This window comes from Vulpes vulpes, chromosome 5 (genome assembly GCF_048418805.1).
Source record: "Vulpes vulpes isolate BD-2025 chromosome 5, VulVul3, whole genome shotgun sequence".
Lineage (NCBI taxonomy): Eukaryota > Metazoa > Chordata > Mammalia > Carnivora > Canidae > Vulpes > Vulpes vulpes.
In genome coordinates, this window is record NC_132784.1 from 929,810 (window position 1) to 955,267 (window position 25,458).

The following is a 25,458-nucleotide window of genomic DNA, read 5'->3' on the forward strand; positions in this document are numbered from 1 at the left end:
AAAGGGAAGGGTAAAGGGATGAAGGAGGGAGAACTGGAAATTTGTGAAATTTAAGACTTAGGGTCTAGTTTTTGTGATTGTATATGGGCAGTTAGTAGGAACAGAATTCGTTACAACTTTTTCCCAGGGTCATTTGGCAGTACCCACTGAAGTATGTTTATATTTCCTGACCCAGCAGTGTAACTTGTTGGCATTTTCCCTATAGAAATGTTTACATAAGGGTGCAAAGGTAATGAGAATGTCAATATTAATAGTAGCATTATTTTTATATTGACCAGTCCACCGCTAACGTATTTAACGGTGACAGGTTGGAAGCTTTCCCACCAAGATTAGGGATAAGACAAAGATTGCCCACTCTTACCACTTCTATTTAATACACCAGAAGTCTTAGCTAAAGTAGTTAGGCAAGAAAGAGAAGTAAAAGACCTCCAAACTGGAAAGGAAGAAGTAAAATGATCTTTTTATAGATGATTTGATCTCTATATAGAAAACTCTAAAGACTCCACCAAAAAATTGCTAGACCTAATAAATGAGTTCAGTAAAATTACAGAATATAAACCCAACATACAAACATCAATTGCATTTCTATACACTCACAAGGAACTGTCTGAAAAAGAAACAATCCCATTTGTAATAGCACTAAAAATAATAAAATACTTAATAATAAGTTTAACCAAGGAGATGAAAGCTCTGTACACTGAGAATTACAAGCCATTGATGAAAGAAATTGAGGATGATACAAATGGAAAAGATATCATGTGTTTATGGATTGGAAGAATTAATATTGTTAGAATGTTCATACTCCTCAAGTCATCTGTAAATTCAGTGTAGTTCCCATCAGTTTAAATGCCATTTTTCAAATAGAACAATCCTAAAATTCAAGAGCACAAAAGACCTTGAATAGCTAGAAAAAGAACAAATTTGGAGACCTCGCAATTCCTGATTTCAAACTTTATTACAAAGCTATAGTAATCAAAACAGTGTGGTACAGGCATAAACATAGACACATAGGCCATTGTAACAGAATCAAGAGTCCAGAAATAAACCCATGCGTATATAGTCCATATATATTTTTAAAATTTTATTTATTATTTAAGTAATCTCTACACCCAGCATATGGCTCAAACCCATGACCTGAGATCGAGTGGTGTGCTTTTCCGACTGAGCCAGTTAGGTGTTTTTGATGAGGGAGCCAAGGATACTCAATGATGAAAGGATAAACTATTAAATGATGCTGGGAAAACTGGATAATCCCATGCAAAAGAATGAAATGGGAATGCTAACTTAGACCACTCACACAGATTAGTTCAGAGTAGTTTAAAAACTTAAATATAAGAAGAGCCTAAACTGTTAAACCACTGGAAGAAAACATAGGGAAAAAGCTCCTTTTCTCTTTTCTAAATTCTTGTAAGTTAACATATAATGCTGTATCACTTTGAAGCGTACAATACAGTGATCCAATAATTCTGTACATTACGTAGTGTTCATTGTGATAAATTGTACTTTTAATTATCTTCACCAATGTCACCCATATCTCCCACTCACCTCCCCTCTAGCAACCATCCACTTGTTCTCCATGGTTAAGACTCTGCTTTTTGATTTGTCTCTCTCTTTTTTCCTTTGTTCTTTTATTTCTCAAATTCCTCAAATGAGTGAAATCATATGGTATTTATCTTTCTCTGACTGGCTTACTTTGCTTAGCATACTACTGTCTAGCTCCGTCCATGCTGTTGCAAATGGCATGCAAGATGCCATTCTTTATGTCTGAATAATATTCCTGTGTGTGAAAAAAAAAAAAAAATTCCTGTGTGTGTGTATACACGTTATATACACACGTGTGTACACATACATACTTGTATATGCATATACATAACATTCATGTTTAGATATACATACACACACTACTTTATCCATTTATCTATTGATAGACATTTGGACTGCTATTTGGCCACTGTAAATAATAGTGCGGTAAACATAGGGGTGGCATATACCTCTTCAAATAAGTGTTTTCATATTCCTTGGGTAAATATTCAGTAGTGCAATTACTGGATCATAAGGTTCCATTTTTAATTTTTTGAGGAACCTCTGTACTGTTTTCTGTGGTGGTTTCACCAGTTTGCATTCCCACCTTCAGTGCAAGAGGGCTCCTTTTTCACATCTTCACCAACACATATTTTTTTGTGTTGATTTTAGTTATTCTGGCAGTTATGAGCTGATATCTCATTTTGGTTTTGATTTGCATTTCCCCAGTGATGAGTGATGTTGAGCATCTTTTCGGCCATCTGGATGTCTCTTTGGAGAAATGTCTTCATGTCTTCTGCTCTGTTTAATTGGATTATTTGGTTTTTGGGTGTTGAGTTTTAGAAGTTCTTTATATTTTTTGGATACTAACCTATATCGGATCTGCCATTTGCAAATATCTTTTCCCATTTGGTAGGTTTTCTTTTAGTTTTGTTGGTTGTTTCCTTTTTTTTTTTTTTTTTAAATTCTTATTTATTTATGATAGGCACACAGTGAGAGAGAGAGAGGCAGAGACACAGGCAGAGGGAGAAGCAGGCTCCATGCACCGGGAGCCCGACGTGGGACTCGATCCTGGGTCTCCAGGATCACGCCCTGGGCCAAAGGCAGGTGCTAAACCGCGGCAGGCGCTAAACCGCTGCGCCACCCAGGGATCCCTTGTTGGTTGTTTCCTTTGTTGTGGGGAAGCTTTTACCTTGATGTAGTCCCAATAGTTTATTTTTACTTTTGTATTCCTTGCCTCAGGAGATATATCAAGAAGTTCCTATGGCTGATGGGTCAGAGAAGTTACTGCCTGTATTCTCTTCTTAGGTCCTTAATCCATTTTGAGTTTATTTTTGTGTATCATGTAAGAAAGTAGTAGTTTTGGGGGGAAAGCTCTTTAACATTGGTCTTGGCGATGATTTTTTTTGTATAACTATAAAAGCAAAGGGTAAAAGTAAACATGGACTACAGCAAATTGTAAAGCTTCTGCACAGCAAAAGAAATGACAGAAAAATGGAAAGGCATCCTATGGAATGGGAGAAGGTATTTGTAAACTATCTACATAATAAGGGCTTAGTATCCAAAATGTATAAGGAACTTGTACAACTTCATAGCAGAAACCCACAGTTTTATTTCAAAATGGGCAAAGGACTTGAATAATTTTCCAAAGATCTACAAATGGCCAACAGGAAAAGATGCTCAGCATCACTAATCACCAGGGCAATGCAAATCAAAGTCATAATGATATTACTTCACATCTCCTAGAATGGCTGTTATTAAAAAGATGAAAGATAAGTGTTTGTGAGAATGTAGAGAAAAGGGAACTCTGGGCACTGTTGGCAGGAATGTAAATTGGTACAAGCCACTATGGATATATTATGGTGGTTCCTCAAAAAACTACCATATGATCTAGCAGTCTCCCTCTGGATATACGTCTTGGAGGAAGTGAAATCATTATCTTGAAGAGATACTTGCACCCACGTGTTCAGTGCAGCATTATTCACATTTTCCAGGACATGAAACAGCCTCAGCAGTTGTTGATGGATGAATGGTTAAAGAAAATGTGACACACACACACCCGCGCAATATTTAATCGTGAAAAAAAGAAGGAAATTCTGCCTTTTGCGATAGCATGGATGAACCTTGAGGGCATTGTGCTAAGTGAAATAAATTAAAGACATACTGTATATTCTCTCTCTCTTTTAGAATCTAAAAAAGCCAAATTTCTAGAAATAGTAGAATGACTGGTGGTTTCCCAGGGCTGTTGGTTGGGGGAAATGGAGAGATGTTGGTCAAAGGGTACGAACTTTCAGCTATGTGATGAAGAAGTTCTGGGCATCTAATATAGTATGGTGATTATAGTGAACAAATGCTTTATTATATACTTGAACAGGTTAAGGGAGTAGATTTCTAATATTATCACCAGAAAAAAAAAAAAAAACAAAGCAGTTATGTGAGGGGATGAAGGTATTAATCTTACTGTAATAATCATTTTGTTATATATATATATATGTATATTTATGTATATAAAACAAAATGATTATCACAATATATATATGAGATCATCATGTTATATACCTTAAACTTAAATGTTATATGTCAGTTTCTAAAGGTAACCAAAAAAATACCAGCATTATTTTCAGTTACCAAAAAATTGACAATCTAAATCTCATATCATGGAACATTATGTAGCCATTCAAAAACAAATGCAGTAGATCTGTGTGTGACCTGAACTGAATAAAGCAAGTTGCAGTATAGTAAGCAGAGTGCGTTTTCTATTTACCAAAGAGTGAAGCAAAAACTGTATAGTAATAGATTATGCTTTAAATATTATATAGTGTATATACCACAGATATGTATTTTTTGTGTATTATGTATTTCTTGTGCATGTCTCAAATGCTTTGAATGAGTCTTGGGGTAAGGGCTGAAGACTTGTTCTTGAAACAAGTGTTTTCAGAAATTTTGATACCAACACAGGCTTGAGAATCATTGAACTAGATGTTGGATTGCTTTATATGAAAACATTCCTTTTTCTTTTCTCTAGAGCCTGGAAATTTACACTCCAGGATTCCAGGACAAACACAGTAAGTTGCTAAAGGCAGTCACCAGAAACGTTTTCATTTAGTCTTGCTGTAACAAATGAGAGCCTGAGGGATTAGGAAAGGAAAATGGGGATGGGTCTCTTGGCCATGTAGCCATGGCTGGATAGTCATAGCTGGGCGGGGCACCTTTTGCTGATATGAGAGCAAGTTAGATTCTGCCAAACCTTTTAAAAAGGCAAGAGGAGCCCTCTGAATATAGGCAGCACTGGTTCAAGTGTTAGCTCCTAGAAATGTCTGTTATCTAGAAATTTTTGCAACACTTTGGGTTCTGTGATCTACAGGGATGGCTCATAAAGGACTGCAGAGTCCTTTCTATTGCATAGCATCTCAGCCTTGTGAAACAAGCATTTTTGGAACTTGTACTTGACTCCAGTTCTGCTTCTGAGGTCACTGAGACAGGTAAATCCCATTTGTAGGGGCTTATAATGCCATGCTCATGTGTGTCAGAATCAAAGCAACTTTTGTGGTCAACATTTTTATTCTTCAGATGGGATTTTTTTCTTTTATCTCTCTAGGAAGAAAAAGTAGAGGGAGCTTATAAAACAAAGATAATTTGTGCAGGTGGAAAAAGAAAGTACAAAAGACTTAATATCCAAATGTCATTGTTTCCTACTCCTGTTAGTCCAAGATAGTTCCTCCTAAGCCTATTCTGCAACTCCAGTTACCTTTTCTTTGATAAAAATCTTCTTGGCTGAAATCAGTATTAATGATCCATATAGTTAGAGGTAAGATTCCAAGATGATTCTTTGTATGGATTTTTTTTTTTTTGTATAGATTTTTTTTTAATAGTGCATAGATTTTTCTTTTCACTGGGAAGTAATTTAATGAAGAATTTTTTTAAAATCAAAAGACTGTAGAACAATCTCTGACTGCTATATTTCAGAGTGTAGGATTTTTATTCAACAAAAGAGTTGTTGAGAGTGACACATCTTTGAAAAGGCCTGGGTAATGGAGACTCTGTGCCTCCCTGGGCCATGAGAGCTTTGTTCTTGCCTCCTGCAGGTGGCTGAAGACGCCCCCCCTCCTCCTGAATTCAAAGGTTGCTAGAGTTCAGGGTTGAAAGGGAATGGTGGGGAGATACTTCTGTTCACTGCTTCTCACAGAGCTGTTGTATTTGCTGTTCTAATTTTTAAGAATTTGCTAAATAAAATATATATGCATAGAATCCTAAGAACCTATGGTTGCTTTGTGACAACCTCTTTCGTTCTTTGTCTCTTCTCATAGGCGTATGTTGGCTCAGAAGTCCTGTATGATGAAACAGCTGTGGCTTCTTCCCCACCGCCTTACACAGCCTATGCCACGCCAACCCCTGAGGTAGGGAGCGGATCTTGGCATTTTGGAATCCAAATGAAGGGAGGTTGGGGTCTCTGTGCCACTATCCTTTTATTTTAAGAAATAAATTTTTTAAGAACCCCTTGAACCAGTAAGAGATTATTTTCTTTCATAAAATTTATAATCTTCATGTTTACATTTTTTAAAGATAGATCTAAAAATGATTCATGTTAATGGTAGTTGCTTTCATAATATGGTATTGATGATTTATGGTTTATACTTAATGATTTACTGGAATTCTCTTTATAATCTGAAAAACTGCTTTAATTTTGCTTTTAATTTTTTAAACTGCTTTTAATTTTTTAAAACTGCTTTCAATTTAAAAAAAAAAACAAAACAAAACAAAAAAACCCAAAACCTTAAAAAATCACATACCAAATACTTTGGGGGTATCTCCTAGTTAGAATTGCCAAATGCTTAGTCCTACATATAGAAGTCTGTTGTGGAAGGTACTTCTGTTTTGTTTTTTTGACTTTTAATTTTGAAATAATTATAGATTTACAGGAAGTTGCAAAAATAATATGTAGAGATCCTATGTACTCTTCACCCAGCTCCCCAGTTGTTACTTGTTAGATAAAATGAAAACCAGGAATGTGAAATGGGCACAATATTTATGCCTGGTTTTGTGTCACTTTATCATATGTATAGATTTGTGTAACCAGCTCCTCTCCTCGGTCAAGATCTAAAACTTCACAAAATCTCCCTTCTACACCCTTACGTAATCCTACCTCCTTCCCTTTCCTAACTCTGTGGTTTGTTCTCTGTCTATATGATTTTGTCATTTCCACAGTGTTACATAAATGGAGTCATACAGCATGTGATCACATGAGTTTTTTTTGAGTTTAGTATTTTTCACTTAGCACAGTGCCCTTAAGACTCATCCAGATTGTTGCATGTGTACCCCATTAAGTATTGAGGGGCATTTACCTGTTGGACTTGTCGCAGAGTTCTGGCTATTACCAATAAACCTACCGTGAACACTCATCATGTACAGGTTTTTGTACAAACATAAAGTTGATTTCTCTGGAAAAAATGCCTCCAAATGGAATTGCTGGATGGTATGGTAAGTACGTGGTTAGTTTTTTAAAAAGCTAACAAACTGCTTTCCAGAATGACTGTACCATTTCACTTATGAGTGTTCTAGTTTCTCTGCATCCTCCCCAGCATTAAGTGGTATCTCTGTTTGTTTTATTTTAGCTGTTCTAACAGGTGTTTGTCTGAACACCTGTAAGTGATCTTACACATTCTGATCTTTTTTTTGTTTTGTTTTTAAAGATTTTATTTATTCATTCATGAGAGACAGAGAAAGAGACAGAGGCAGAGACATGGGCAGAGGGAGGAGAAGCAGGCTTCATGTAAGGAGCCCGACACGGGCCTCAATCCTGGGACCCTGGGATCATGCCCTGAGCCAAAGGCAGACACTCAGCCATGGAGCCAGCCAGGCGTTCCACACATTCTGATCTTAATTTGCGTTTCCTTAACAGCTACTGATGTTGCCATTTTTTATTACTTGCGATCATATATCCTGTTCAGTAAAATGTCACCTCATGTTTTTTGCTTGTTTTCTAATTATTATTTTTTTAACACTGACTTTTGAAATTCTTATATATGTTTGAGATAGCAACCCTCTGTCAGATATGTGTTCTGTAGCATGTGTTTTTATTCTCTTAATAATGCCTTTCACAGAATTTTAATTTTCATGCAGTCCAATTTATCACTTTTTATGGTTTGTGCTTTTGTTGTCACATTTCACACTTAACCCAGACCAGGTTTCCTAAGGTTTTCTACTATGTTATTTTTTGAAAGTTTTATAGTTTTATAGTCTCAGGACTTACATTTAAGTGTTTTCTTTTTTTTTCATTTTTTTCATTTAGGTGTTTTCCATTGTGAGTTAATTTTTTTTGTAATGTGTTAGAGTTAAAAGTCTTTTTTTTTTTTTTTTTTTTTGAGTATAGATGTCTAATTGTTCCACTACAATTTGTTAGAAAGACTTTTAGTTCTTTTTGGAATTGCTTTTGCATTTCTGTCACAAATCAGTTGGCTGTATTTGTGTGTGTCCATTTCTGGGTTCTCTGTTCAGTTCTATTGATCTGTGTGTTTTTCTTCCTCTGACACCACACAGACTTGATTACTATAGCTGTATAAAAAGTGTTGAGATTGGGTAGACCAATATCCTACTTTATTCTTCCTTCTCAGAATTCCCTTAACTCTACTGGTTCCATTTCCTTTCCATATGAAAGTCTAAATCTACAATAAAATCTTCTTGATAGATTTTGATAGAAATTGTTTTAAACCTATGTGTCAGGGGATCCCTGCCTGGCTTAGCGGTTTGGTGCCTGCTTAGGCCCAAGATGTGATTCTGGGGTCCTGGGATTGAGTCCTGCATCGGGCTCCCTGCATGGAGCCTGCTTGTCCCTCTGCCTGTGTCTTTGCCTCTTGTTCTTTCTGTGTCTCTCACGAATAAGTAAATAAAATCTTTTTAAAAAATTAAAAAAATAAACCTATGTATCAGGTTTTTTGGGGGAGAATTGACATCTTTATTATGTTGAGTTTTCCAGTCAATGAATGGACTGTCTTTTAGATGCTCTTTGATTTTTTTTTTTCACCATTTTGTAGTTTCAATATAAAAATCTTGTACGTTTTGTTAGATTTATACTTTAGTATTTCTTTTTTTTTTTAATCTTGTCTATGATATTTTATTTTAAATTTCAATTTCCCCAAGGTTTTTGATTTTTGTTGATCTTATAGCTTGTGAACTTACTAAGCTCACTTATTGGTTCTAGGAGTTTTCTTTTGTACTTCTTTGGGATATGCTACATAGACAACCATGTCATCTACAAATAGAGTTTTACTTCTTCCTTTCCAATCTGTGTGCCTTCTATTTCCTTGCCCTGGTTGGAATTTCTATAGTAAGTTGAGGAAGTTCCCTTCTTTCCTAGTTTTCTGAGAGGGTTGTTTTCTTTTGTTTTGTTTTGTTGTTTTTTAATCATGAATAGGTGTTGAATTTTGTCAAATACTTTTTCTACATAATTTCATGTGGCCATGTGATTTTTTTTTTTTAACCTGCTAATATGATGGATCATTGATTTTCAAATACTGAACCAGCCTTGCATCCCTGGAATAAACCTCACTTAGTTGGGTGTATAATTCTTTTCATTTGTTGCTGAATTCTGTCTTTGCTAATATTGTTAAAAATGTTTGCATTTATATTCATGAAGGATATTGATCTGTAGTGGGGTTTTTTTGTACTCTTATTTTGGTATCAGGTAATACTGGATTTATAGAATGAGTTTTGAGAAGTGTTCCCTGCTCTTCTATTTCTTAGAGAGATTATATAGAGTTGGTGTTTCTTATTTAAATATTTGGCAGAAATCTCCAGTGAGACAGTCTGGGCCTGAAGATTTTTTGGGGGGGTATTTTTAATTACAAATTCTATTTTCTTAATAATTATACGACTGTTCATCCTCTGTTTCATATTGAGTGGGTTGTAGTAATTTGTACTTTTTGTGGAATTGGTTCTTAGCATATAAGTTGTCTGATTTACATGTGCAACTCTGTTGTTTGGTCAAGAGGTATTTATATTTTCTTGGTGGATTAACTGTATTATAATGTAATGACCCCTTCTGTTTCTTTTGTCTGATGCCTGCTCTGATATTGATATAGCCACTTCTGCTTACTTTTTATTGTTTGCATGCTCTCTCTTCCCATCTTTTTTCTTTCAAGCTACATATATCATTACATTTGAAGTGAGTTTCTCATAGGCAGTATGTAATTGGGCCATCTCTCCTTGTATATATGACAAATTATCTTGTAATTGATATGTTAAGGCCATTTACATTTAATGTAATTTTTGGTATGTTAGGTTTAAGTATGCCACTTGTTTTTTGTTTTCCTTTGGTTCTCTTTTTAAAATTATTCTATGTTCTCTTACGCTTTTTGCGAGTTATTTGAACATGTTTTAAAATTGCATATTTTAAAAAGATTTATTTATTTTAGGGTGGGGAGAAAGAGAGCGGGAGGAGGGGCAGAGTGAGAGAAAGAATCCAAAGCAGACAGAGCTGACGTGGGCTTTATCTCACAACCCTGAGCTCGTGACCTGAGCCCAAACAAAGAGGGGGCACTTGACGTGGTGAGCACTGGGTGTTATTCTGTATATTGGCAAATTGAACACCAATAAAAAATAAATTTATTATTAAAAAAAAAGAGTTGGATGCTTATTTAACTAACTGAATCACTCAGCTGCCCCAAAAATTGAATTTTAATTTATCTGTAATGTTTCTTGAGTGTATCTCTTTATATTAGTGGTTGCTCTAGTGGTTTTAGTGGTTGCTCTAGTTATTATGTTATTCATATATATGTATTTTTCAAAATCAGGTGTTTACATTTCTTTTATATATGAGAACCACATTAGATGATATTAGAGATTTTGTTTCAGCTGTCAGACTTGTTAGAAAAGTCAAGCTGTGAAGAAAAGTTTATTATATTTACATGCATTTCTGCTCTGACCATATTTTCTTACCTCCTGATGTTTCAAGATTCCTTTTTTCAATTGTTTACTTTTTGCTTGGTGAACTTCCTTTTGCCATTCTCTTAGGATCAGCTGGTAGCAAATTCTGTTTTCCTTCACCCAAGAATGTCTTGATTTCTTCTCTATTTCTGAGGGATATTTTCACTAGTATAGAAGTCTGAATTGACATTTCTTTGGACATTTGGCAAGTGTGTGCTATTTCCTTTGGCCTTCATAGTTTCTGAGGACAAATCTGCTATCATTAAAATTTCTTCCCCCATGTAGGTAGTGCATTGTTTCTGGCTACTTTCTTTGTCCTTAGTTTTGAGAATTTGACTATAATGTGTTTTGGTATGGATTTTGCAGGGGCTTATCTTGTTTGGTATTCAGTTTCTTCAATATGTAGATTTTTTTTTCTAAATTTGGGAAAATTTAGGCCATTATTTCTGCAATGTTTTTTCAGTCCTGCCCCTTTTCTCTTTTGAACATAATGACATGGGTGTTAGATATCTCAGATTCTGTTAATTTTTTTTTCATTGATCTATTTTCACCAATTTATACTCAGGTTTACTAATTCTTTTTCTCTGTCATTTCTGTTATTAAGATCATTCACTGTATTTTTTTATAGATTTTTTTCTAAAGGTTTCATTTTTTATATTTTGAAAATATATAAATATGTGTATGTATATTTACATAGTTTTTCCTGAGATTTTCTGTTTTCGTGGAGACTTTTTAAAATGTATTTCAGACATGTTCATAATTGCTTCTTGAAATATTTTTATGATAGCTGCTTTAAGAACCTTTCTAGATGATGCCAACATCTTTGTCATATTGATCTCTTTTGTTTTATTCATTTTGAAATCTTCCTGATTCTTGATATGATGAATGATTCTTGATCAAAACCTGGACATTTTCAGTATCATAAGACTGAATCTTAACTTAAATCTTGTATTTCAGTGCACTTCCTCCCAATGCTGTTATGGGTGAAGAGACAGTTACTGTGTTGCTGCCATGTAGGGATGGAAGTGTAGGTTCTCCACTAAGCCAAACTCCCAGGGGGTGGGTTTCTTGTCACCTTCTTGTCAGGAGGGTTGGGAATTTAGGCCCTCCTCCAGGTCTCTGCTGATATCAGCCTGTATGGGAATTGGAGGAGTCCTCTTTACTGCTCCCCACTAGCCTCCACTAATACTGTGGTTACTGATGAGTACTTGTTTGCCACTAGGTCTCTGTTGATTGTATCCCACAAGTCTGGAAGGGGCATTGTTTGTGCCAGAAAAAGGTGGGAGTTCTGGCTCCTTACGTGGTCTCCACTAACACCATGGCATGAGACTAGAGGGGTGTGTGTTGTTTACCTCCGGCGGGGTGATATTCTCAGCTCCTTACTTGGCCTTCTCTGATATTACTTTGGAACAGGGGCAGGGGGTGCCTTATTGCCGCCAAGTATAGAGAATGGAAGTTTACTTTCTGTACTTGGTATTGCTGGTCGAAGTTGGGGTGGGGCCACAGTTATTTCTGTAGTATTGGATGGGAGTAGAGCAGTCACTGCCTAAAAATGGTCTCTCTTGCCAGATGGCACCTTTCCTCCCAAGGATTTTGGGTAGACAGCAGGCTTTTATTGAGACCTTTTTGTCTGTACTTAGTGGTTCCTCTCTTCTCCTTTAGCTAGTCTAGGATGTAGGAGCCAAAAAGGAAACCCAGAGAGCTCACCTTCTGTCCTTCTTAGGGTCCTGAGGTCCCTAGTCAGTCTGCCACCTTTTTTGCCATCTTTCAGAGTCTCCTTATGTTTCTTTTATATATTATGTTCAGGATTGTTAGTTATACTTAGCAGGAAGAATAGGGAACATCTGCATTTTTGCCATCTTCCAGAAGCTTAACTCCTGTGCTCTGCTTTTATAAGACAACAGGTTTAAACCATGTAGGTATTTGTCTGACAGCAGCAACCTATTCTTCCCTGTGTCATATAGTACTTGTCACATGACAACCGCAATTGTAATTGTCTGTACACATGTCAGTCCTCCCCTTCCCCCCACCTGCAAGTTTATAAAGAAGGCTGGGCCTTTTGTCTCCAGATTTCCCAGAATATAGTAGTCATTCACTTGGTCAGTGAAAGTTGGGTCCACTTCCCATTTCTGGCAATGCCCATTCATAGATGTGTGTTACTGGAAGATTGCCCAGTCACCTGCTGAGTTCTTAGACCTCAGGGTCTTCCTACCCAGCAACTTTCCTAGTGCTTCATATTCTTCCTGGAACTGCTGAAAATTACTTAAGGGGGTTCTGCTGCTAGGCTGGCTTCCTCGCCTCCCTCAGCCTTCACAGAATTGAAGTGAGTCAGGGCTTTGCTAGGGGTTAGACTTTGGCTTAAGGAAATGTTGGACTGGTTTGATTTTCTATTCAGACTACTCAGACTTTCTCCATATTAACTATATGGCTGTTTCATTTTCTTACCATTTGTATGTTCACTGGAGTGGCACTTTTAAAGATTTTATTATTTATTTCAGAGAGAGAAAGAAGATGAGTAGGGGGAAGGACAGAAAGAGAGAGAGAATCTCAAGCAGACTGCATTGAGCATGCAGCCCGATGCAGAGCTCCATCTCAGGACTCTGCGATCATGACCTGAGCCAAGATGAAGAGTTGGAGGCCTAACCAGCTGAGCTACCCAGGCACTCCCCCGAGTAGCACTTTTAATTTCCTTCAAGAACTTTTCCCCTGCATTCGCAGTTTGGCTAATTGCTTGGTGAAGGAGGCCCAGCGTTTGGCCTGTCTTGGCTTTCCATATGCCTTCCTCACTAAGCTTAATCATACCTAGGTTCTGATTTAAAGTGAGAGACAGGCGACTCTTCCTTTCACTTGAACACTTAAATACCATCCCAGGGTTATTAATTGGCCTCATTTCAGTATTGTTAGGTCTTGGAAATAGGAAGGCCTGAATGGGGAGAGGCAGGAACTAGTGGTTAGTGGAGCAATGAGAACACACAATATTTATCAATTAAGTTTGCCCATTTTATGTGCATGGTTTGTGGCACACCAAAACAAAGACCGCTGATCAGATTGGTGTAACAAATATAATAATAATGAAAAAGTTTGAAATATTGTGAGAATTTGCAAAATCTGACACACAGACATGAAATGAGCAAATGCTGTTGGAAAAATGGTGCCAGTACACTTGCTTGATGCAGGGTCGCCACAAACCTCCAACATGTAAAATTATAGCATCCACAAAGTGTAGTAAAGCAAGGCACAATAAAACAAGGTATGACTGTATATCTTTTTGAGTCATGTTTTCATTTTCATCCGTTTTTATACCCAGAAGTAGAATTGTTGCATCTTACGGTAGTTCTGTTTTTAATTATTTGAGGAACCTCCATGCTATTTGCCATAGTGGCTACGCTAATTTATGTTCCTGCCAGCAGTGCACAGGGTTTCCATTTTTCCACATTCTCACTGCCACTTTTTACTTGTTTTTTGTTTGTGTTTTTTGATAGTAGCCATTCTAACAAGTGTGAGGTGATTTCTCATTGTGTTTTTGATTTTCATTTCTCTGATGATAAGTGATGTTAAACATTCTTATATTTGTCTGTTGGCTGTCTGTGGAAAAATGTCCATTCAGATTCTCTGACCATTTTAGTTTCGTTGTTGTCATTAATGAGTTGTATGACTTCTTTTATATGTTTTGGATATTAATCCCTTATCAGATAAAATGATTTGCAGATATTTTCTTCCATTTAATAGGTTGCCTTTTCTTTTTTTTTTTTTTGATTTTATTTATTTATTTATTTATTCATTCATTCATTCATTCATTCATTCATTCATGAGAGGCACACAGAGAGAGCGCCAGAGACATAGGCAGAAGGAGAAGCAGGCTCCAGGCAGGGAGCCCGATGTGGGACTCATCCTGGAACTCCAGGATCATGCCCTGAGCTGAAGGCAGATGCTTAACCTCTGAGCCACCCAGGCACCCCTAAGTAGGTTGCCTTTTCATTTCATTGACCGTTTCCTTTGCTGTGCAGAAAATTTTTATTTTTTTATTAAGTAATTAGGAGGAGGAGGAGCAGAGGGAGAGAGACTCTTAAGAAGGCTCCGTGCCCTGTGCTAAGCCTGATGTGGGGCTTGATCTCATGACCTGAGCCAAGATCAAGAGTTGGCCATTTACAAAAGACAGGAACAGAAATCTCACAGAGGAAGACATAGACATGGCCAACACGCACATGAGAAAATGCTCCGCATCACTTGCCATCAGGGAAATACAAATCAAAACCACAATGAGATCCCACCTCACCCCAGTGAGAATGGGGAAAATTAACCAGGCAGGAAACCACACATGTGGAGAGGATGCGGAGAAAGGGGGACCCTCCTGCACTGTTGGTGGGAATGTGAACTGGTGCAGCCACTCTGGAAAACTGTGTGGAGGTTCCTCAAAGAGCTAAAAATAGACCTGCCCTACGACCCAGCAATTGCACTGCTGGGGATTTACCCCAAAGATTCAGATGCAATGAAACGTCGGGACACCTGCACCCCGATGTTTCTAGCAGCAATGTCCACAATAGCCAAACTGTGGAAGGAGCCTCGGTGTCCATCGAAAGATGATGGATAAAGAAGATGTGGTTTATGTATACGATGGAATATTCCTCAGCCATTAGAAATGACAAATACCCACCATTTGCTTCAACGTGGAGGGAACTGGAGGGTATTATGCTGAGTGAAATAAGTCAATCGGAGAAGGACAAACATTGTATGTTCTCATTCATTTGGGGAATATAAATAATAGTGAAAGGAAATAGAAGGGAAGGGAGAAGAAATGTGTGGGAAATATCAGAAAAGGAGATAGAACATGAAGACTCCTAACTCTGGGAAACGAACTAGGGGTGGTGGAAGGGGAGGAGGGCGGGGGGTGGGGTGAATGGGTGACGGGCACTGAGGGGGGCACTTGACGAGATGAGCACTGGGTGTTATTCTGTATGTTGGCAAATTGAACACCAATAAAAAATAAATTTATTATAAAAAAAAAAAGAGTTGGCCATTTAACTGACTGGGCCACCCAGGCACCCCCCAGAAGATTTTTAGTTTGATGCAATCCCAGTTGTTTATTTTTGTTGTCAAATCAAAATATTGCCAAGACTTATATGGCAGATGGCTTAATGCCTGTGTTTTCTATTACAGTTTTTTGCTTTCAAGTCTTATGTTCAAATCTTTAATCCATTTTGAGTTGATTTTTGTATATGATGTAAGATGATGGCTCAGTTTTATTCTATACATGTGGCTGTCCAGTTTTTCAAACAACATTTATTGAAGAGACTGTCCTTTCCCTATAGTGTATTCTTGGCTCCTTTATCATAGATTAATTGGCCATATGTGTGTGGGTTTGTTTCTGGGTTCTCTGTTTTGTCCCATTGATCTGTGTGTTTGTATTTATATCAATATCATACAGTTACTACTGTGGCTTTGTCGTATAATTTGAAATTTGGGAGTGGATGCTTCCTGCTTTGTTGCTTTTTTCCTTAAGATTGCTTTGTCTTTTGGGGTTTGCTTTGGCTATTGGGATCTTTTGTGGTTCCATAAAAATTGTATAACTGTTCTGTTTCTGGGGAAAAATGCCATTGGAATTCTGATAGTGATTCCATTGAACCTATAGATTGCCTTGGATAGTTTTGACCTTTTAACTACTCTTATAATCCATGGGCACAGAATACTTTTTCATTTACTTGTGTTTCCTTCAGTTTTTTTTTTTTTCCTTCAGTGTCTTGTGGCTTTCAGGGTACAGGTCTTTCACTTCTTTGTTTAAATTTATTTCTAGGGTTCTGTTGTTGTTGTTTTTGATTAATCATAAATGGAGTTGTTTCTTAATTTGTCCTTCTGATAGAAAAGAAACAATAGATTCATATATATTGATTTTGTATCCTGTAATTGTACTGAATTCCTTCTTTTAGTTTATTTTTTTTGTAGTTTCTTGGTTTTCTTTCATCTGCAAATAGTGACAGTTTTACTTCCTTCCCAATTTATTTGCCTTTCATTTCTTTTTCTTGCCTGATTGCTCTGGCCAGGACTTTATGATGTTGAATAAAAATGGTAAGAGTGGGCATCTCTTTTTCCTGATCTCAGAGGAAAGCTTTTAACTTTTCACTGCTGAATATGATGTCAGCTGTGGGCTTGTCATCTATGGCCTTTATTATGTTGAGGTACATTCCCTCCCCACCCACTTTGTTGAGAATTTTATTACAAATTGATGCTGAATTTCAAAATTTTATTTCTGATGGGCCTATTTCTTTTCAGACATATGGCTGTGGTCCATACAGTGGTGCATACCCACCAGGAACTCAAGTTGTCTATGCTGCAAACGGGCAGGCTTATGCTGTACCCTACCAGTATCCATATGCAGGTAACTCATGCCCACCTTCCATTCCTTAGTTCTCTTCGTTTAGTGGGTAGATCAAGGAGTCCTGAAGGACATGTATTTCTGTTTAAGGATAAGTGAACTATGTTTCTGACTATAGAGCACAAATCATTCTGGTACTATGTTTAAAAAAAAAAAAAAACGTGTATTTTTACACTCCCTTAGAAAGTTAGGGTAGGCTTTTCAAAACTTCACTATTGTATCTAGATTTGTTCCCGAGGAGAGGATTTGTATTTACTGGTATTCACTTATATTAAGAAGCAACCAAACTAAGAGGCCAGTTTTAAGGGTAACATTGTCCTGTTTTTCTCTTCTGGTAACATCCTTCAAAAATTATCACTGCTCAGGTGATACTCCCTTTTGCAGGTGAAGTAAAGACTTGGAAGGTACTTGTATTTATTCTGGGCTTTAAAGTTTTTTTTTTATTTTATTATTTACGATAGTCACACAGAGAGAGAGAGAGAGAGAGAGAGGCAGAGACATAGGCAGAGGGAGAAGCAGACTCCATCCACCGGGAGCCCGACGTGGGATTCGATCCCGGGTCTCCAGGATCGAGCCCTGGGCCAAAGGCAGGCGCTAAACTGCTGCGCCACCCAGGGATCCCTTTTTTAAAAATTTTTTTAATTTTATTTTATTATTTATGTCTGGGCTTTTGATGCACTTCTTTCATTGTTCACCTTACCTGAGAAAGATTATAGATGTGAGTAACTGGCTTGTGTAGGTAGGATAGCTCAAGTCCTGGGTGCACTTTTGGCACTGGGAGGTGTCAGAGAATGCTGGCTATGAGGCTGGGGCCTGCAGTCAGGGTGAGGGGACTGAGAGCCATGTGACTGATGTACTGAAGATCAAGGCCACACCCAGGTGCCTGGAGAGCATAGGAAGTCAGTCAGGGGCAAGTTGCAGTGGACATGGCATGTCAGATCCACATATAAGAGAATGAGCTGGCGAATAGCCTAGAACAAGAACAACAGAGATAGGAAATCTGAGGGGTTTGTGAGCAAATGTAGTGCAGTGGAAGGAGTGGAAGGAGAATCTGTTACCAGAAAGGTTAAGTGGGCACTGATGCTAATGCCAGAGATCACTGGCTCCCGAGTCAAAGTGTCTTTGACCTTCTAATTATTGGTGGTTACTTTGGTTTCTCATACTTGTAGCGCATGAGAGTTTCTCCGCTCATCTGTTCCTGCAGTCTGATGCAGTTCACTCAACTAGCACGGACTATGAGAGATTCTGCTTGCTTGACTTTTTTTCATGTCAAGTTGAAAACCAATAAATGATGATGCTAGAAAATGAAGTATTTGTTAGTCCTGTGATCTTAGCACAACTATTTTTGTGTGAATTACCTTCCTCATATAAAATGAATTTTTCATGTTTGCAATTTTGTATTTTTGCATTTCTTTTCTCATTTTAAAATTGTATATATTTTGTCGTATTCGCTGTTTACTTCCTTTTTTCTTGTTTGCAATCATAGATACTGCTTTAAACATCTCTGATTTTCTTTTTTATTCCTGTTAAATCTTAGGATACATTTTTTATTTGTGCATATTAATATGTCAAAGAGCATAGACACTTATACTTCTTTTGATACATTGAAATGTATAAAAGTTCTCAAACATGTGAAAGTAGACATGACAGTAGTGTCATGAACTGTCATTTGTCCATTATCAGCTTCAGCTACCACATCATGCCTAATTTTATTTCACTTCTATCTCTTTTTCTCTTCTCTGGATTTTTTTTTTTTAAGATTTTATTTTATTTATTCATGAGAAACACACACACAGAGAGAGAGAGAGGCAGAGACACAGGCAGAGGGAGAAGCAGGCTCCATGCAAGGAGCTTGACATGGGATTTGATCCCGGGTCTCCAGGATCATACCCTGGGCTGAAGGCAGGCACTAAACTGCTGAGCCACCCGGGCTGCCCTCTCTGGATTGTTTTTGAGGGAAATCTGGACTTTATAACATTTTATCTGACAGTATGACAATAAGTCTTTTTTTTTTTTTTTAAGATTTTATTTATTCATGAGTGACACAGAGTGGAAGAGACATAGGCAGAGGGAGAAGCAGGCTCCCTGAGGGGAGCCTGTTGCAGGACTTAATCCCAGGATCCCAGAATCACTCCCTGAGCCAAAGGCAGATGCTCAACCACTGAGCCACCCAGGCGTCCTGTCAAGTGGTTTTAATTAACTTTTCTGCGATGACTGGTGAAAATAAACATGGTATAATTATTTATAAATTTGATTTCTTTATCCATTTATCTTGGAGTTGGTGATGGGTTTTTAAGCCCTAGCCTGACCAAGCCATGAGAGCCAGCCTCTTAATTCAGCTCCCAGACTGGCATAATCTCAGCTGTTTCTTACTGTTTGAAAGAGCACAAGTTTTGTGCAAGTGCTTATAAAGGGAATTTCTGTAAATCAGATTCTGTCTTTATCATTGACTTGCCTTACAGAAAAAGATAACACTCTCATGTGCACCCTCAAGATACTTGCTGTAAAGGGCAGAGTCAAGTAGGTGGGCATTCAACATTAGCATTGTGACCCACTAGTAAGTATACTTGCTATAGAGGAGCCGAGTTGGTTTGTGGTCATCCCATAGTAGCATTGTGCTGATAACCAGGCAGGAGCTTCTCAGCATTTCTGGATGCTCCAGTGCTTTGCCAGCTTCATGACATACTGTTGTTGCCTTTTGTCCTTTTGTCCATGCATAGAGCAGGTTAAAGGTGCTCTCTCTCTCTCTTTAAAAATTTTACTTTAATTTCCACACCCAATGTGGGACTCAAACATAAGGCCCCGAGACCAAGAGTTGCATTCTGTACTGTCTGAGCCGGCAGACACCCCCAAGCCCTTCTCTGTAATATGATTGGAGCCAGTGGTCAGTCAGCCAATGTAAAAAGTACAAAGGGTGCTGTGTGCACACTGTAAGTGTTCTGTTTTAATTTACCCGCATTAGTGGATGGTTGTTCAGCTGTCTTTTGATGTGGGCTCTAGGTCTTCAAGTTGGCTTCTGTGGTTGGAGTTTTCTGTCTTACAGAGATTGTACTGATGACATTATTGCACTGCAGTTTTCCCTTGGCAAGTACAAATGACAAGTCCAGATTTTCTGATTCTTCTATAATTTACTCAGTTCCTTGCTTTGATAGTAATTTGTAAAGGTTATCTGCCTTTAGTTTTCCCTAAAGTATCTAATTTAGTAATCCTGGGGAAACAATATCTGCCTGTTTCACATTCACATTTTGGCCATTTATGGAAAACTCAGTTAAATTAGGTAATTATAATAAGCACAACTTGGAAATGTCTCCAGCTGACTTGGGTAAGGACTTCACTCCTTGGTAGGAGCAGAGGTGAGCAGGAGCTGCAGGAGAAGGCTCTCCTGGTCATGTGGTATGGGAGTCCCTTGGTGTGACCTTCTGTGGGAAATGTAGATTTAGATTGTCCAAGGGATCTTTTTAATTAAATCAGCTTACAATTTTTTACTGTCCTACATTTCATAGTTACAGTTGCCTAACTGAAAACTTTAAAATTTTAAGGCTGTGAAAGTAAGTTTTTACAGTTCCCTAACTTTGAGATTTAAGCATTGCATAAAAGATTGTTGGTTTCCAGTGCTGTTACCTGTACTTGATCAGCCCATAGGTTTATAATGGTCTCATTCTACTATATAGCTTTGGGGTTTTCTCCTCTCTTCTCCCCCTCCATTATATTTGAGGCATTAGTGGTCCTGAGCTTACAACTGTAGCCCTAGTGCCTGGGTTTTCATGTCTTAACTGCACTTAACCCCTGTGTGCCTCACTTTTCCCCATTGGTGTAAAATGAGGATAATAGTAAACGCCTTTTACAAGGTTGTGAGGATTAAGTGTCAGTACATGTAAATGCTTGTAGTACTCTAAATGCTTAGAGTGATAAACACTTCTAAATGTTAGCCTTTATTTTGCTGTTGGTTCATATCTGCATGTATATATTACTATTGGATTAGTTTCTAGATCCCTCCCCTAGGGTTGAATTGTTAAGTGAATAGTGGGTCAGGAAGGAAAGTTAACGCTGTTTATATTTGAGTAATTTTAAAGCTGATTAGCTATTAGACAACATAGCTGTGAAGTATAGAACAAATGATACATTCCAGTTGTAAACTTTAATCATGCAAATTAATATTAAACTTGTTTAGTTTGCTTTTTAGAAGTTTTTCTGCTAATATAAGTATTTTCCCCCATAAAGACATGATTAAAAATGAAAAGCAAGTTATATTAGCAGATTTAAGGTTTAATTTAAAAATGGTTTGCATGAATATCACGGAACTAATTAGCTTTTAAATGGCTTTTACATATTTAGCTTTAGGTGCAGATTCTTGGCTCTTGCCTTGTTGCAGCTTTGTGTATCTCCCACGCTGTCCCCCATCTACCTGTCATCATGTGGAAGGCAGACACTGAAGCTTACAGCTTCATTAGGATCCTGCTGTTTGCAGTGGTTGGGGCTTTGGACTTTGGAAAGTTGAGCACCTTGATTTCCTCTTAGTGCAGTCTTAGAGACCATTACCTTAGCCTTTGGTGGAGGAGAGCTGAGGAGCACCCACTCAGCCACCCCGCACCTCTCCAGAGGAAGACGCACTGAGAGGAGGGACACAGATGTAGGGAGATGTGGCCTCTACCATTTTCAGGATGCGCTGTCTTTCTGAGGGAATGTTGGACTTCACAAATTGCTTCTCACAGGTTCTGCTTTTTACTTTTTTTTAGGACTTTATGGACAACAGCCTGCCAACCAAGTCATCATTCAAGAGCGGTATCGAGACAATGACAGTGATCTGGCACTGGGCATGCTGGCTGGAGCAGCCACGGGCATGGCCTTAGGGTCTCTGTTCTGGGTCTTCTAAAGTCCTTCATATCTGGATTTGCATAGCTTCTGATGCCCTGTGTGCAATACTATAATTTGCAGGGTGTTTCTGTTGGTGATAAATGTTTTTAATAATAGTTTGAATAGTTCTTTTGAAAGTGGTGACATCATAGTTTAATCCATACACTTACTGTAGAGAAGACTTCTGACTTCTGCTTAGCTAAAACATGAACTTTTTGGGGCACTGGTTCATTCCAGGAGTTTCTTTGTAGAACTCTCTGGAAGATCTTATTTTGAGCACACCTGTTTTGAAAGGCATTTTCTTTTCAGAGTTAGGTGTTAGTGCTTAAGGGACAAGTACTTTACTGTTATGTTAATAGTATGGTGATGTATGAGTGAGTGTTGTGGAAAGGAGTTGATGCAGTTGCAGTTTCTGTTAAACATCAAATTTACAAGCCTTAGATCAGAACTGGGTGCAAGTAACTTCAGGAATCCTGGGCTGTTAAGCTCTCAGGAATTTCCCTGAGGCAGTGGGGTTGATATTCCCACCATCTATAGGGCCAGTGACTGCTCAGGATGATGGGGGAGGGGCAGCCCTCCCTCTTCCCCTTTAAATAATGCTTCATTTTAGTCTTTGTTTTCTTGGTACTGATCCTTGGAAAATATCTCACATTAGGAATTGACATAAGCCTCAGAGTTTTTTTTTTTAGGGCTTTATCCTTTAAAATTTGAAGAAGGCAAAATAATTACAAGTATGTGGAGGTAGATTGACTTTATTCAGAGACATTATGTTTTTAGTGGCTGCTTTGAGTATTTTTGCCACCTCAGACTACTTATAGCTTATTTTTCTACTTGTTGAGAAAGTGCTATTAAAAGAATGGTGAGGAAAATGGAATGAGAGCCATAGGTATGATGTTACTGTGTCAGGCCTCCAGGGATTGCACTGTGTAGAGGATGCTCTTTTCTGTCCTTCTGAAGGCTGTTAAAGAGCAGGTGTCTTGTATTGTGCAGGATTGGGGCACTGTAGCTGTCCCCCAAGCACTGAGGTGCATGGAGCCCTGGTGGTAGCATACTGGGGCTCTTGGGACCATGGCTGTGGGGGAGACTCAGGTTATAGATGGGAAATGAGGCCAAAGGACATGAATGACCTGCTGTTGTCAAGATATTACTCAACCTGACAAGGACACCAGCTTTGTTTTTATTCCTGACTCAGGTGTCATAGAGAAGTGTAAACATTTAATTTTGAGCCCCAGCAATGTGTGAAGCCCTGGAAAACCCCATAATACTGCATTTCCATTATTTATGTGAATTTATAAAGCCCCTGATTAGTCCATTTTACTGTCCTGCATACTTTAGAAAATGTTAGCACAGTAACAGTGCCTGTCCTCGCACTCTCTTGTGGCCCGTTTCCACAAAATACACTCCTAGTACCACAAATTTTATTTTCATTTTCTGTGGCCAGTTACATACATAACTCATGTGTCTTAGTGGTCAACTGACTCCATCTCTGAGCAGATTTAAATAGATCTCCATGTGAAAGCATCTGCCACAAATGACCTTTATGGTGACCACAGGCAGGCCTGGTTTCCTGGACAGTTCTGGTGAACTTATGGCCACTGTAGAGTCTGTATCTAGCTGAAAGGAAGTGCACTTGACTGTCATTTCTTTGGATATTTGATATAGCGGAAAATTGCCAGATGATGTGTGACAACGCCAGTTTTGTTGGTTAAAAATGTTGCTTTTATGATTTTACATCCTACATAGTAAGAATGGCTTTATTCAGATTATAGTCATTACTAGAGCTGTATGCTTTACTAACAAAATATTAAGCAGTTTTTAATGTTGAATTGGGGTATTAATTTTGAACTTAGAGTTACTGGAACCACACACTATTGAGTTAGGTCACTGAAATGCCCAGGAAGCAGAGTTCCCAACTGACAGAAGGGGAAGATGTGAACTGAAGCTTAGGCATTTGTGTGTGCAGCCTGTTGGCCAGCCCGACTGGGCAGACACAGTTGAGCCTGGAAATTCACTGTTGCCAGTGACTTGATGCTGATACGAAATGCACAGTGGTTGTAAAGATGGGCTGAGATACTTCATTTCCCTGGTCCAGCTTCCAAAGATGTTAACTTTGTGATCTCAATTTAGGTAATCCTAAGTAAAAAAGTTAAGAGGTGGAAGCAGCTTGTTCAGGCGTGAGTAGGCATTTCACCGTCATGTACACCTCTATACAATGTACCTGAAAGAAGTTGGCCACTGACCTTGCTCACATGCCAATCTGATCTTTTAATTCCTGGAGTGCACTTCAGAGTCTTCGTAAAGAGAAGGGAGAGACCAGTGGCTGTGTTTCAGGTGATCGTCCTGAAAGAGGCCAGACCAGAACCCCCAGGATGTTTGTACGGTTGAGACAAATGGCCCAAGTATATTTTCTACATTAGTTATGATCCTGTTTCATTTTTCTTCTTCCCAAGTTTATGTAGACACAGGCATGGAATGCAGTTCCATTTTTCACCCCTAGAATTGATCTATTTTCTGATTGCTTCCCTGTCTCTGGTATTCTCTTATGTCCTCAGAACCTGTTTTTTCCCTGTATATGCAAAGTGTATCTTTATAGGTGAAAATGTTAATACATTAAATGACTAACCTTAAAGCATATTTCATGGTGACTTGCATTTTTTTAAATTTATTTAAACTAAAAAATAAAATCCAGCTTATCCATTTCTCCCACCCCCAACGTCTGACAGCCACTAATCTTTTTTTTTTTTTTTTTGATTATTTTACAGTAACACACTGTCAGCTATTTCTGCTGCATCATGAGGAATATGAGTGGCACTTAGTGAGAATTCCCTAAGTGCTGGGGAATGTGTTACCACATCAGAAAACAGTGACTCGTTAGATTCTTGTATTCACTGTATGACAGGTTATAATCATCCAGGTTATGTTGGCGAAATAGGCTCAGAAGTTAAATACATTTCTTAGGAGCACACATACAGTAAATGAAATGGGTTTGTATCTGATACTAAAGCACATTCTTTTTATTCCTGCTGTATGCATATCAAGGTACCATTTCTACATGAACGTATGGTCAGCATGTATAATAATTCTTCTAAGATGACTAGTAGAACACTGTACCATTATCCTCAGATCCACTTGGCAGTGTAGGTTCAGTAACTTATCCAGTATTTTTGGGTGCATGACTTTGTGTTTTTGTTGTTGTTATAAATTTTCTTTAGATCCTGAATTACCTCGCTTTTCTTTGGGCTAGTTTTTCTGTTTACCTCACCTATTGCAGACTTTGATTAAATGGTGATGTGTGGGTACATGGTATAGTTTAAGATGAAGAGTTTCATACCATTAGCTCTGGGTCTCTTGGTTTCATCTCTATAGAGAAGAATCCTCCAGAATTTTGCCCAGAGATGGTTTTTGGATGTGGAGGAACATAGATACTCCATACACAGACTGCACCCCTTCCCCTTTTCAGCCTGACTTTGTCCCCATCTCCTGTCAGGCTGACCGCTGCAGCCTCCATCTCCTCTTAAAACTTTTTTTGAATAGGCTACATACATTTTCATAGCTCCAGAATTTTTTTTTTTTTTAAATGAGAGCTTGAGTAAGGGGCTTTCCACCTGCCTGTTTCCTACCCTCTCTTTGCTTAACCACTACTGGTTTATTCTTCATGAGATCCTTCATGCGTATATAAGCTAGTACAAAGATATTTTTCTCCCCTTTTTACACAAAGGGTGGTGTATACACCCCTGCTACTTAGACGTTTTAGATTCAGGATCCTTTCATACTGTTAAATTTTTGAGGCC

At 38.1% G+C, this 25,458-nt stretch overlaps 1 protein-coding gene across 7 annotated transcripts in view; it reads left to right on the forward strand.

The window, feature by feature from the left end:
• PLEKHB2 (pleckstrin homology domain containing B2) overlaps nucleotides 1-24,301 on the forward strand; it is a 56,633-nt gene extending 32,332 nt beyond the window's left edge. For all 7 annotated transcript variants that reach the window (XM_072757425.1, XM_072757426.1, XM_072757428.1 and 4 more), the window contains 4 exons: nucleotides 4,547-4,586; nucleotides 5,829-5,918; nucleotides 16,711-16,816; nucleotides 21,550-24,301. In XM_072757425.1, coding sequence (XP_072613526.1) covers nucleotides 4,547-4,586; nucleotides 5,829-5,918; nucleotides 16,711-16,816; nucleotides 21,550-21,686 — 373 coding nt within the window. In that variant the 3' untranslated portion in view covers nucleotides 21,687-24,301. The remainder of the gene's footprint in view (nucleotides 1-4,546; nucleotides 4,587-5,828; nucleotides 5,919-16,710; nucleotides 16,817-21,549) is intronic.
• The last annotated feature ends 1,157 nt before the right edge of the window (nucleotides 24,302-25,458 follow it).